The sequence below is a fragment of the Meles meles genome, chromosome X (genome assembly GCF_922984935.1).
Source record: "Meles meles chromosome X, mMelMel3.1 paternal haplotype, whole genome shotgun sequence".
Lineage (NCBI taxonomy): Eukaryota > Metazoa > Chordata > Mammalia > Carnivora > Mustelidae > Meles > Meles meles.
In genome coordinates, this window is record NC_060087.1 from 39,905,815 (window position 1) to 39,920,961 (window position 15,147).

General features: G+C 37.0%; 1 protein-coding gene across 7 annotated transcripts in view; it reads left to right on the forward strand.

Moving 5' to 3' along the window:
* Positions 1-15,147, forward strand: part of KDM6A (lysine demethylase 6A) — a 211,951-nt gene that overhangs the window by 59,120 nt on the left and 137,684 nt on the right. For all 7 annotated transcript variants that reach the window (XM_045994863.1, XM_045994860.1, XM_045994866.1 and 4 more), the window contains exon 3: positions 8,952-9,060. In XM_045994863.1, the coding sequence (XP_045850819.1) occupies positions 8,952-9,060 (109 nt within the window). The remainder of the gene's footprint in view (positions 1-8,951; positions 9,061-15,147) is intronic.

Sequence of the window (15,147 nt, forward strand, 5' to 3'; positions counted from 1 at the left end):
CAGAATTTGATCCCAGAACCCTGGGATCATGACCTGAACTGAAGGCAGACACTTAACCAACTGAGCCACCCAGGTGTCCCCCGCCCCCCAGTCGCCCTTTTTAAAGTAGGCTCCTTGCCCAGTATGGCCCTCCAACATAGGACTTGAACTCAAAATGCTGAGATGAAGACCTGAGCTGAGTTCAAGAGTTGGACACTTGCTTAACCATCCATCCCTCCTTCATCCTTTTCGTGTGTGTTAATGATTATTTCATTAGGTGACTGGGATATTATTGCTCTTGTTTTTGTTTTAAATAAGGAAAGATGGCTGCATACTCATTTATTTGTTTAAATAATTCTTAGGGACAGTTCCAGGCTGCTCTAGAACTCCACTGTTCTAAGAACTTAGGTTTTCTGTTTTCCTATGTTCCATCGTCAGCTTTGGTTTCTGACATCTAGGTGCTTCCAGCTAGGGGAAGTAGGAGTTGAAGCAGAGTGTGCCTTTTTTTTTTTTTTTTTTGCCAATTGCCAGAGCTTAATCATCAGGCTACACCTACAAGCATGGCAGGGGATCCCAGTATTTATTCTGTAAAAACATGTCTAATTAAATTTAGGGGTTCTGTTAACAGAGAAAGAGGGGAAAAAGGATATCAGGGTCACCTAGAATCTGAAGCAAGTTGCAAAACAATGTTTATATAAATATGTAAATATTAATACTAAGGCAGGAAAAATATATCTGCTTGCATCTGCACAAAATAGTCTTGAATACAGTAGAAAATTAAAAAATTTTTTTTTGCTTCTGGGAAAGGGAATTGGGTGGCTGGGGTTAGGATTAGGAGACAGACTTTTCACTTTATACCCTTTAGAATTGGTGATGTATACATTTTAACTTTTCAAAAATAGTAAAATTAAGTATGGAGGTCTGATATATAAGTTCAGGGATAAATATGTCGTCATTAAGAACCAATAAGCCTTGGGGCACCTGGGTGGCTCAGTGGGTTAAAGCTTCTCCCTTCGGCTCAGGTCATGATCGGAGGGTTCTGGGATGGAGCCTGCCTCCGGCTCTGCTCGCCTGCTTCCTCCTCTCTCTCTGCCTGCTTGTGATCTTTCTCTGTGTGTCAAATAAATCAACAAAATCTTAAAAAAAAAAAAAAAAAAGAACTAATAAACCTTAAGATTATAATTTTTGTGTGTAACACTTCCCTCATTAAAAAAATGTGAGTGCTTGCTTCGGCAGCACATATACTAAAAAAAGTCGTGATTTGAAATTTCAAAAAAATGATTTAGACTTAGGTAGTTTGAAAAGCAGCCAGGCAAAGGCATTAGGAGTGTCAGGAAAGGGCAAGAATCATCATTATTTATGAGGCATATTTCTGGGAAAGATAATCAGCTTTAACAATGCAAACATTTTTAGGGTTTGAGGGAAGCAGGTCAAGATACTGAATTTCTTTAGAAATTTATTACTGAAATTCAAAGTGAATAAACTAATCTTGAAATTAAGTTGGGAGAGATATACTCATATGTATGTGTGTTCGTGTGTGGATATGTATTATATATAATATTAGGCATTGTATGCTTATATTGTGGAAGTCCAAGAAATCGTGAAGAAAACTTGCAGCTCAGAATTAGATCCAAAGTGAGAAGTCTCTTTTCTAACTCTCACTAAGAGAGCTTAATAATTTATACTTTAATTCTTTGTGCAGATATAAACCAAAGATGGCCCATTTAATTTTTGGCATATTTAAGTTTCCCTCTTTTCTGATTGAACAAAATTAAACTTCCTTATAATTTACACCCATTCATTGGTCTGATGCCTGGAGCTATGCAAAGTGCAAATAATCTTATTTCTGAAGAGACAACATTTTAAATTTTTGAGTAAAGCTTTAGCATCCCTGATGATTCTCCCCAGTTAAACTTAGCTAAAATATTTTTCATACAGTTTTTCCATCCTTCATCAAAATTGTAGCCCGCTGTAAGTTACCACCTGTTAAAATGTGGCACTCAGAACTGGTGATAATGTTAAGAGATCTGGTTAGAGTAGACCTTGGCAAGCTGATTATTGGTGTTGATTTGTATAATATGCTTTATTCATTTGGGTCACGAATGCTTTTTTAGTAGCCATATTTCACGGATGACATGTTGACCTGTAGTCTGCTTAAATCCCTTACAATCCTCTTTTGTAAGTCAACTGGCTGCTGAACCATCTTGTGTATCTGTGGCTGGCTTTTAAGAATTAAGGGCAGGACTGCATGCTTGTCTTTATTATAGTAAACCTAAAAGTTTTTTGTTTAAAATCATTGGGTATTTAAATCCACATTAATTTTCTCTACTTTAGCTAATCTCCTAAATTGGAAGAAAAATCATTTGCCTATATTTAACAATTTTAAAATATTAACAAGTGTCCCGTTTTAGGTAGGCCCTGACCAAGTTCATCATACAAGACTATAATGTTTAAGCATCTTTAATGTTAACGTTAAAAAAGCAAATGTTACACGTCTGTGTTCATAAGCTCTAAGCTTCATCTGTCAAGGTTTAGAAATAGAGGGTAATGATAATATCACTGTTCTGAGATAACTGATTTTTCAGATAATAAAAATAAAGCAGATACTGAGCATAAATTATATTAAACATTGTGGAAAATGGTACTGTAATGGGAGGAAGACATTGAAGTTCTCTACCTAGCTGGGAGGATCTTCGTTTACTCTCCTTTGATTCTGCTATTTAATGATTAACTTTATTTTCATTCTCATTGTTTTTTCCAGTAGGTGGTAGGGATTATGGGTGTATATGTCACTAACTATAAACAACCATAGGATGTAACAGTGATTTTTGTGAAAGGCATTGTTCATCCCCAGTGCAAGATACTTCATTATTTTTATAGGCTTTTCATTTATAAACAGAAATTTTGCTTTCCCGATATTTAGCATAGGGATCAAATATTCAATTATTTTTAAACTTTAAAAAATATCTAGCTCTACTCTATCCATTAACATGTGTCTGTTTAAATAGAAATAAAAATTAAAATGAAATAATTAAAAAATTGACTTGCTGACTTCTGCTAGCCATATATTTTTTTTCCCATTTTATTTATTTTTTCAGCGTAACAGTATTCATTGTTTTTGCACAACACCCAGTGCTCCATGCAGAACGTGCCCTTCCTATTACCCACCACCTGTTCCCCCAACCTCCCACCCCTGACCCTTCAAAACCCTCAGGTTGTTTTTCAGAGTCCATAGTCTCTTATGGTTCGCCTCCCCTTCCAGATTTTTTTTTTTTTTTTAAACATATAATGTATTTTTATCCCCAGGGGTACAGGTCTGTGAATCGCCAGGTTTACACACTTCACAGCACTCACGATAGCACATACCCTCCCCAATGTCCATAGCCCCCTCCCCCTCTCCCAATCCCACCTCCCTCCAGCAACCCCCAGTTTGTTTTGTGAGATTAAGAGTCATTTATGGTTTGTCTCCCTCCCAATCCCATCTTGTTTCATTTATTCTTCTCCTATCCCCCTAACCCCCCATGTTGCTTCTCCACGTCCTCATATCAGGGAGATCATATGATAGTTGTCTTTCTCCGATTGACTTATTTCACTAAGCATGACACCCTCTAGTTCCATCCACGTCGTCGCAAATGGCATGATTTCATTTCTTTTGATGGCTGCATAGTATTCCATTGTGTATATATACCACATCTTCTTTATCCAGTCATCTGTTGATGGACAGCTAGGTTCTTTCCATAGTTTGGCTATTGTAGACATTGCTGCTATAAACATTCGGGTACACGTGCCCCTTCGGATCACTATGTTTGTATCTTTAGGGTAAATACCCAGTAGTGCAATTGCTGGGTCATAGGGTAGTTCTATTTTCAACATTTTGAGGAACCTCCATGCTGTTTTCCAGAGTGGTTGCACCAGCTTGCATTCCCACCAACAGTGGAGGAGGGTTCCCCTTTCTCCGCATCCTCGCCAGCATCTGTCATTTCCTGACTTGTTAATTTTAGCCATCCTGACTGGTGTGAGGTGATATCTCATTGTGGTTTTGATTTGTATTTCCCTGATGCCAAGTGACGTGGAGCACTTTTTCATATGTCTGTTGGCCATCTGGATGTCTTCTTTTTTTTTTTTTTTAATTTTTATTTTATTTTTTTGACAGATAGAGATCACAAGTAGGGAGAGAGGTAGGCAGAGAGAGAGAGAGGAGGAAGCAGGCTCCCCACCAAGCAGAGAGCCCGATGCGGGGCTCGATCCCAGGACCCTGGGATCATGACCCGAGCGAAAGGCAGAGGCTTTAACCCACTTGCAGAAATGTCTGTTCATGTCCTCTGCCCATTTCTTGATTGGATTGTTTGTTCTTTGGGTGTTGAGTTTGCTAAGTTCCTTATAGATTTTGGATACTAGCCCTTTATCTGATATGTCGTTTGCAAATATCTTCTCCCATTCTGTCAGTTGTCTTTTGGTTTTGTTAACTGTTTCCTTTGCTGTGCAAAAGCTTTTGATCTTGATGAAATCCCAATAGTTCATTTTTGCCCTTGCTTCCCTTGCCTTTGCCGTTGTTCCTAGGAAGATGCTACGGCTGAGGCCGAAGAGGTTGCTGCCTGCATTGTCCTCAAGGATTTTGATGGATTCCTTTCTCACATTGAGGTCCTTCATCCATTTGGAGTCTATTTTCGTGTGTGGTGTAAGGAAGTGGTCCAATTTCATTTTTCTGCATGTGGCTGTCCAATTTTCCCAGCACCATTTATTGAAGAGGCTGTCTTTTTTCCATTGGACATTCTTTCCTGCTTTGTCGAAGATTAGTTGACCATAGAGTTGAGGGTCGATTTCTGGGCTCTCTATTCTGTTCCACTGATCTATGTGTCTGTTTTTGTGCCAGTACCATGTTGTCTTGATGATGACAGCTTTGTAATAGAGCTTGAAGTCTGGAATTGTGATGCCACCAACTTTGGCTTTCTTTTTCAATATTCCTTTGGCTATTCGAGGTCTTTTCTGGTTCCATATAAATTCTAGGATTATTTGTTCCATTTCTTTGAAAAAAATGGATGGTATTTTGATAGGGATTGCATTAAATGTGTACATTGCTAGCATGGACATTTTCACAATATTTATTCTTCCAAACCAGGAGCATGGAACATTTTTCCATTTCTTTGTGTCTTCCTCAATTTCTTTCATGAGTACTTTATAATTTTCTGTGTATAGATTCTTAGCCTCTTTGGTTAGGTTTATTCCTAGGTATCTTAAGTTTTGGGTACAATTGTAAATGGGATTGACTCCTTAATTTCTCTTTCTTCTGTCTTGTTGTTGGTGTACAGAAATGCAACTGATTTCTGTGCATTGATTTTATATCCTGACACTTTACTGAATTCCTGTACAAGTTCTAGCAGTTTTGGAGTGGAGTCTTTTGGGTTTTCCACATATAGTATCATATCATCTGCGAAGAGTGATAGTTTGACTTCTTCTTTACCAATTTGGATGCCTTTAATTTCTTTATGTTGTCTGATTGCTGAGGCTAGGACTTCTAGTACTATGTTGAATAGCAGTGGTGATAATGGACTTCCCTGCCGTGTTCCTGACCTTAGCGGAAAAGCTTTCAGTTTTTCTCCATTGAGAATGATATTTGCGGTGGGTTTTTCATAGATGGCTTTGATAATATTGAGGTATGTGCCCTCTATCCCTACACTTTGAAGAGTTTTGATCAGGAAGGGATGCTGTACTTTGTCAAATGCTTTTTCAGCATCTATTGAGAGTATCATATGGTTCTTGTTCTTTCTTTTATTAATGTGTTGTATCACATTGATTGATTTGTGGATGTTGAACCAACCCTGCAGCCCTGGAATAAATCCCACTTGATCGTGGTGAATAATCCTTTTAATGTACTGTTGAATCCTATTGGCTTCTGCTAGCCATGTTTTAAGTGCTCAGTAGCCACATGTGTTTAGTGGGTAGCTTATTGGGCAACACAGATGATAAAACATTTTTATCATTGTAGAAAGTGCTCTGTTGAATGATGCTGATATAAACACAAATGATTTAAATGCAAATTTCTGACTATCGTCACATTGAAGGTAGGGTGAATCCTAGAGGAAATCATAATAATTCTTTAAATGACTTTTATAAGAATAGAAATGTTACAGGTTAATTATGAAAAATCTAGAAAATACAGGGAAGTAAAAATAACAAAATAAAGTTTCTACATGACTTTCTATTCTTAACATTTGTTTTATATTCTAGTCCTTTTTCTTCCTCCGCACGTGTGTACATGTGGGGATGATTTTACTTGTGCACATTTCAAGTAAAAAGAGCAAGAGTATAAAAGTAACCATTTTAACAGTAAATATTTTTGCTTTATAGAAGTTTCCTAAACTTTGTTCTAAATCTAAACTATCTTCTGTGTTTGTAGTTAGTCTTTTGACTAAAAATGTTACTATAAAAATACTGTTTCATTCTGGATTATTGTATAATAACTCATTGTATGAGTTAAGAGTATTGGAAATTATCTCCGGTTATTTATTTTCCTTTAAATGCTCTTTAAAAAATTGTATTTGCCGGGGCGCCTGGGTGGTTCAGTGGGTTAAGGCCTTTGCCTTTGGCTCGGGTCATGGTCCCAGGGTCCTGGGATCAAGCCCCACATCGGGATCTCTGCTCAATGGGGAGCCTGCTTCCTCCTCTCTCTCTCTGCCTGCCTCTCCACCTACTTGGGATTTCTGTCAAATAAATAAAATTTAAAAAAACATTGTATTTGCCTGTATCTAGTATCAGCATTTACCTCAAACATTTCAAATAAATTCATGAAGTTTCATTATGAAATGGTGACACAAGGCACTTGGAAACTTTATTCTGACTTTTTGCTCATCTTCATCCCATTTGATATTTGGCTCTATCAGCATCATCTTTGACCGCCAACATTAGCTCATAGGTGGGTGCATGCTGGCCTTGTTGGAAATTATTATGAATTTGTTAATGAAGCTTGAGAGTATGGGTAGGCAAATTTAAAATCTGCCCATTCTGGTTTTTACCTTATGTTAATGCTTTATGATAATCAGAGTTATGTATAGTATTCATTTTAGATGTGTTCCTTTGTTTTATGGGAAGTGGAAGATAAGGCAACAAGTGATGGTGGTAGTGGAGTTAAGGTATGGTGGTAAGACGGAAGTATAGGTGTTGCCATCTTTTTGCTTAAATCATTACATTTGTTCATGTTTATATCTTGAATCCTTTTTCACTATTAAACCATATTTGCTTATAAATTTAATGCTGATCAGCAGTAAGACATTACCAGGGAGGAATAGGAAAAGTCTCTAAGAGTTTAAGAAAAAAATAACTATTTTAATCGAGTGTTTAATTTACAGTGGCATTAGCTTTAAGTCACTCATTTAATGTAAAATTAAGAATTGTAATGGTGTAGCCCAGTAATTTTGTGAATTTCTCTGGTATTAAAAAGTACTGAAATATATTGTATTTTTGTGCACTTAACCATCTGCCAGATAGGAATATATATGGCGTAAATAGGATCTTGAAATTTCATGCCTCCAAATTATAGTAATTTCTGACACTTCAGTGTAGTATTCAAACTCTTTTAATTATAGGGAAACAGAATGAATAGTTTCTCATGGTTGTGATTTGGTACATATGCACATGTAGATAGCTAAGAGTGGAGTAAGAACTGAAGACAGCCCTTTGTAAAATGTCAGGCTTTAAGGATGGTAAAGTCATCCCAGAATTTGCCTTGTTTAGGATGGCTTCTCCAAACTTGATGAGTATGTATGTATGTATGTGTTTTGCATAGGTAAGTTTTAGGATATACATTTTGAAACTGTCCATCAGAGGCTCTATATTTTACGAGAGAGTAAAAATCAAAACATTTTAAGTGGGTACTTTGCATCAAATGCTCTTGAAGTGATGGTGAAAGGGATTATTTAGTAACAGAAACTATTCTAGTTCCTTTCTTTGTGGATACCAAATTTGGGAATGTACCCAGAGATTTGAGAAATCCTATACATTTCTTTCTTTAGTGACTCCAGGACACATTCTAACACACAAGAACATTGTAGAGTAAATTCTTCGCTGGGAACTGTTACAAAACTATTTGGGAAGCTTGAAATAATCCTGAAAGAGTGCTTTTTACTTAGGGTAGAAGAAAGTAAAGAAGCAATTATTAAGTACCCATGGAATGCTAAGCTGTGTGATAAATGCTTAGAGAAGTATTCTGAATTGAATCCTTTTGTCCGCCCTTTGAGTGTTATTAAAATGGAGAGGCAGAGAGGGTAAGTTCCCCAGGATCTCCTGTAGCCAGTGAAAAACTGGAATTTGTTAAGACTCCAGAAGTCTGTTCTTTCCATTGTTCATTTTCTCTTGCAGTCTCTGGGATTACAAAAAAGAGAATAATATCCTTAAAATAGTATGTTATTTTTTTATTCAGGGAAGAAATAGTGAGAGTGAGTACATTTACATGTATTCGAGTAAGGGTAAGATGAAGACTAGAGTTTAGAGTGGGCTTAAAGCACATCATGAGAAGACGCTTGAAAGGCAGTTTATGGTGGTTTAAACTGAGAGGTTATGACAAAAAGTTGTTCAGTATAAATGGTAGCTATTATTCTTACTCTGGAGATTCTCTGAATTTTTACATAATTGAATAAAGTTCTTTCTGTGTGGGAAAGATGGATATTACCTGTTTATGTCAACAAGTACCACCGTAATAGTTTAGATGTGCAGCTTATGAATAAAGTTATCAAAGTGCTCCATATTTGGCAAGTATTTCTGTTTTATAGATAGGAAAAGCACTTATGCCATAACTTAGTGGCTCTTCAAATAAATACTTAGGTATCTAAAGAACACTGCATTGACTGTGTCTGAGGTTGAAATGAAATATATTGATTTCTTGGGTGATTGAATAGAGGATATATGTATCACCTCAGGAAGGGAATACATTTTAGGGTTTTACCTTTTTCTTAAATGTTTGTATTTTTTATTTCTAGGCTGTTCGCTGCTACGAATCTCTAATCTTAAAAGCTGAAGGAAAAGTGGAGTCTGATTTCTTTTGTCAATTAGGTCACTTCAACCTCTTATTGGAAGATTATCCAAAAGGTAATTTTTTCCCTTATTCATTACTGTTTGATTTATATATATTTAAAATAATTATAATTGTACTCTACTGAGGATACTACCGTTTTTATTTCTAAGAAATTGTAAGCTTGTGAACATCCTAAACAATGAGGAAGAAAAATGGGGTAGATAGAAATGTGAAAAATTCATGTAACTCTATGTAAATCATCAATAAGTTGACCAGTTTAACGATAACCATCACCTGCCTGTGCACTACCATTTTGTTCTACCTTGTGAAAAATCCCTGCCCCTTAAAAACGCTTTAAAAGCTCTACCATAGTAGAAAGTGAGCCATAGGGGTGCCTGGGTGGCTTAGTCATTAAGCATTTGCCTTTGGCTCAGGTCATGATCCCAGGGTCCTGGCATCCAGCCCCACATTGGGCTGCCTGCTCAGCAGGGAGTCTGCTTCTCCCTCTGTCTCAACCCCTTGCTTCTGCTTGCTTGCTCTCTTAATATGTAAGATCTTTAAAGAAAAAAGAAAAAAAAAAAAGTGAGCCATGGATCGACACTTTTAAGAAGTAACAGAGACTCAGTATTTCCCCTCTTTATTCCTGACTGTAAAACTTCCATTTTAGCTAGAAAATAATTTGAATGAAAATCTGGTCTGTAGTCATTGTAAAGATAAGCAGTACAGAGAGACGATCATATAATGAGCTTGAGCATTGGAGAAAACAGGTTTTTTATTCACTTGAAATTTTTTTCCTGTAAGAAATGAGTTAAATAATTCAAGGCAGTCCCCTAAGATGTGTCCCTTTTGTAGTACCATGCTGCTGATGCAGACCACTATTCAGTTAGGAAGAGAAAGCACCCCCAAATACCACCCATTCTTCCAATATCAAAGGCAAAACCCATAGCAAAGAAAAATTGTATCCTTATAAACAAGAACATTTTAAACTTTTGATGATAGTGAACATCTGAATGTAGACCAGATAAACATAGTATACTTGTTTTCCACAACCTTATTTAGTGGGCAGAACAGCTGGCATGTTTCAGGGCTGGACTGAAGGATTGTTGCTGTTTAATGTTGCTATTTTATAATGCCACTTTCATATTAGGTCAGGTGAGCACTTTTCATGGTGAAAATTCAATTTTTGTTTGAGACAGGTGTAATATATGTGGGGTTTGAAGTTAGGCTTATTTCTCAGCTCATCTCCATTGTTTACAGTGGCATTATCGTTAGCATAATGTATATATGACCCCAGAGCTTCAGTCTTCTAATCTGAAAAGCCAGAGATAAAGGGGTTTGGAGATTGTTATGTGAAACTGGTTAGTACTTAAGAAATGGCTTCAGGATTTTTTAATTAAGACTAACTTATTTAAAGGAAACCGTTTTACACAAAGATACACAAATAATCTTGACAATATAATTTTTAAATTCTGCATCTTGGAGAGCATGCTATTGTGTGTGTGTGTACATATATACACATATATACACATATATACATATATAATACTCTTTAAAACTTTATTAACCTATGAACTTAACTATATTTTCCATTTATAGAATGTTTGGCTGTAAGGGTATGAGTCAAGGGATATTTGTTTTATTCTTTCCTGGTTTTTTTTGGAGGTAAGGTGGGACATGTGGCAAACTTGCTGGCAGGAAGTAATAAGATGGTATTCTTATACCAGAGAATGGTAGAGCAGAGAATGGTAACTTAAGGATTTAAGTCCTTGAAAAGAGGTGCTCTGAGACCCATTTACTGTCATGTAGATGAACTGGCCATTGATAGCTAGGCAGTAGGTCAGTTATTTGTAACAGGAAGAAGAGGAAGGTGAGAATGGATGCAGAGGTATATGTATTTTAGTATGTTGTAGTATTTAAAGCTGATGTCTTCTGTTTCTTTGATTTTTTTTTCTTTAATTTTCCTTGAGTCTTTATTGACCATATTTCCAAGTTACAAAAAAATTCCTTTTTACATACTAATTATTGAATTCTTTCTGTCCACTCTTCGCCATCTTCCTGTAAGTTCAAAATTAGAGCCCATCTCTAGTAGGCCTCTCCACACTCCCATCACCCCTACCACCAGTTTATGGAGACATTGTTACCTCAGGCTGCTTCCTACTTCTCCTTTGGAACCCACTGCAAGGTGAGAACCTCCAGCTCCAGCCAAATAGACATTTAATTTTGGAGAACAGATTATAAACCATAACTTTTTAGGGAGTACACATAAGCCATACAGTGAACATGTGAGTAAATTGCTCAGGTATATGTATGTAGGGGACTTAGCAGCTCATTATTCTGAAGACACTTCTTTAGTTATAGTACTGAGTCCTCTTCTTTGTGTGAAGTCTTCTGAGCTTGGGGTTCCTTGTGAAAAACTGCTTCTACTTTTGAAGTACAAAATGGTAGAATCTGTTTTGTGTACATTTTGGATTGTGCTTTTTGTCCTTATTTGTCATTGTGATACCATCTTGCTTCCTGCTTTATAGGAATTCCTAAACATTTCTGATCTGCACATGGTATATTTTGTCATTACTGTTACGGATTTATTCATTAAAAAACATTTTCTGTCATGTCAGATGAATTTGAAACAAGGAAAAAAAGATTTCCTAAAACAGGTTTTTTTTTTTTTTTTTTAAACCTTTTTGTAATATGTTTGAAGAGTTTTAAAAAACTTTCTGTCACTTGATTTGGTCATTTGGCTTCTAGGAATTTATTCTTAAGAACTAATTGGTTAGGGGCACCAGGGTGGCTTAGTCGGTCAGAAAGTCTCAGTGCTCTTGGCCTATTGTGGGTTGGATTCCTCTGGATTGAGTTCAGCATACAGGATATTTAGTAAGGAGTGCCTTTAGGATCAGCACTTGTGGAAGGTAGAGGGCAAAGAATTGGATTGAAAAGAGGGATAGTGAAATAAAATTGGATTGGACAGAGGTGAGAAGTTAAGCTGTGACAGCCTTGGCCAACTCCATGTGGAGCCTTGGAGCTAGAATGGCCCTTCAGAGCTATCCCAAGTTGGGCAAAGATGACCAGGTCTTTATACTCCATCCTTTTGATACTGGGTATGGGCCAGCCTGGGAGGGAGTGTGACCTTGAGCAAGGTGGCTCTGCACCTAAAGCAGCTCACTGTTAGAGGCTGTCTGCAGGCAGGACTCCTGATATTCCTTCCTAGAAGCGAGATTTGAATGGTTTTTTAGAGTCTCCTGTACCTCCTTTGCTGCTCCTAACCCCGAAGCTAACTCATTAGCCTTTGCTGAACCAAACAGCTGATGGCGCTGTTAGACTGCCTTAAGCCCTGAGATGGGGCAGTGATTTCTCTTTGGGTTGGAAAACAACCTGAGAGATGGAGAACCCTGGACTGAAGGACAGGCATATATATTCTTGCAAATATATGTGATGGACCTTAGGAGTAGTATAATAGAAATTATATGTAATATCTGTAAATATGTGTGGCAAATTATAGGTAAGGACAATCACTAAGAAAATTAAGTAGCAAATTATCTCAGAGTACACATCAAAATTCTAAAAGGAAATTATGAGGTAGGAGACTTGGGAGATAGTAAGAAATCCTAAAGTAAAACAGTTAATTGAAGGGGAGATATAGTAATAACTCATTCCTGATATTAGCATGAAACCCATGAATATTTAAAAAAATAGTTTCTTTGTGGTTCGTTGTGAGCTGGAAGTTTTCTCTGAAATTCCCTCCAGTGATTGATTTTTTTTCTCCCTTTCCTCCTTCCTTCAAGTAATTTTCTCATTTTGTTGCATTGTCTATCACTTTTGGACAAAATAAATTTTGGTTGTTCTGGAACTCAGCAGTTACAGATGGCTAGGGTGAGTTTGATGCCAAGAGTTGCTAATGTGAAGAAGTCTTAAGTCAGAGTTGGTGAGCTCTCTTTGTCTTTCTTGGGTAGAATGACAAGACTCCATCCTAGGGTATATAAAATATAAGAACACAGAGTGGGTATTTTCCGATGATAGATCTTATTTGGCTTCTTCAGAAATTACCATTTTCTTAATCCTTGCATGATTTCCTCTTTATTGTTGTAGCTGTTAGAACTGAAGGTTGTGATTTTTTTTTTTAAAGATTTATTTATTTACATGAGAGAGAGAGAGTGCACACGTGTCCCTACAAGTTGGGGAGGGGCAGAGGGAGAGGGATAGAAGGATGTCCCAAGCAGACTCCCTGCTGAATGTGGAGCCCTGTGTAACCCTGGGGCTCCATCCCATGACCCATGAGATCATGACCTTAGTAGAAATCGCAAGCCAGGCACTTAACCAACTGAGCCAGCCAGGCACCCCTGAAGGTTGTGATTCTTTTACTCTTTCTTGTTTAAAACTCCTTTCAGATAGAATCATTGGAATTAGTTTGCATTGTATATATTTTTGCTATACAATACAAATTTGTGTTGAGATAGTAAAATAAAATGAAATAAAAATCCAAAATACTGACCTATATAGACATATAATATCCATAGAATGGATATTATGTATGTTTCTAAAAACCCATTACAGTCAAGGTGATTGTTCATATGTGGTCATTGCATTTACTCATTGCACCCTATTTCTTTGTATAACTTCATTTAAATGTATTCAGTAGTTTTCAAACTGTGATATCTGTGTTTAAAAAAAAAAAATCACTAGTACTTCCACTGCAGTTTGGGAATCACAAGTTTTGTTCAGTTCACTCATGGTCTAGAATTAGAAAATGCATTTTGAGAAGTATCCAGGAAAGCAAAAACAGTGACCGTAGCTAAGGTTGTCAGAATCCTATGTCTAGGCAATAAGCACAAGTTATAGTAGCTTCAAGAACCAGAGAGCTGTTGCAGAACACATTGAAGGAACTTAAAACATATACTTTGTTTCTGTTATAGTAAGCCAAATGTGAGGTGCTAAAGATCTTGAGGAATATATTAGTTTTTTTTACGGTTTTATTTTATTTTTATTTTAATTTTTTTTAAAAGATTTTATTTATTTGATAGAGATCACAATTAGGCAGAGAGGCAGGCAGAGAGAGAGGCGGAAGCAGGCTCCTTGATGAGCGGAGAGCCCAATGTGGGGCTCGATCCCTGGACCCTGAGATCATGACCTGAGCCGAAGGCAGAGTCTTAACCCACTGAGCCACCCAGAAGCCCCAAGGTTTTATTTATTTTAGAGAAAGAAAGATGTGAGAGCAAGGGGAGGAGCAGAGGGAAATAACCTCCAGTGGAGTCTGACATGGGGCTGGATCCCACCACTCCGAGATCATGACCTGATCTGAAACCAAGAGTCAGATGCTTTACCAACTGAGCCACCCAGGTGCTCCAGATATATTGATTTAATAATGACAGTGTGCCTTAATTATAGTTGAAAGTCTCAGTGAAGGTGCTGATGAAGCAGTAAAAGATTATTTGTTTCTTAGCTTTTCTAACTTTCTGTCTGGTTGAATCTGTAATATTAAATCTTTGCAAATTTGTGGAGAAAAGGAGATGGGAACAAAGGTCTGTTGTAGATACTGTTCACAGGGTTCTCAAATGTTAGCATGTGTTTAATACGTATTAATGCTACATAAAAGGGAAAAGATGTGTTGTAGGCAATCACTATTTGAGAAGGCAGAAAGGCGCTAGTGAGCAGAATAAATCAGTCATTTATATAAAATGAAAGTTAATACAAGCTCTCTAAGATATCATTTATCCAGGGTATAAATGTAATCTTTCAGTCTAGCCTTGGATAACAAACAAAATAAATCAAATAAATCTGTTGACCTAATAACTTAGGCAACCATAGCCCATTCTGGCCTAAAGAAGGCAGTCAGTGCAACTGACAAATCTGAAGAATGTCAAAGAAGTACATCCTTTTCCTTCCATACCTAGACACATTGGGCTAGGGGTGAAAACAGAAATACTGAGTTTTATCTGCACTTAGTACACAGTCTAATATTAGGAATATAGACTGCATTTTAAACCTTCCTTCCTTGCATTTCCATCGCATGTAACTCTGCAGAAGGTTCCCTTTTTTCTGGCAAGGCTATCACCTTTAAACTGCATTGTTGTGTCTTTTCATGCTGCACTGCACGTATGGACTTGTCATCAAGCACACTGTCTTTCTCTTGTTCTGATAACCTTAACTCAAAGCCATAATACTTCCAA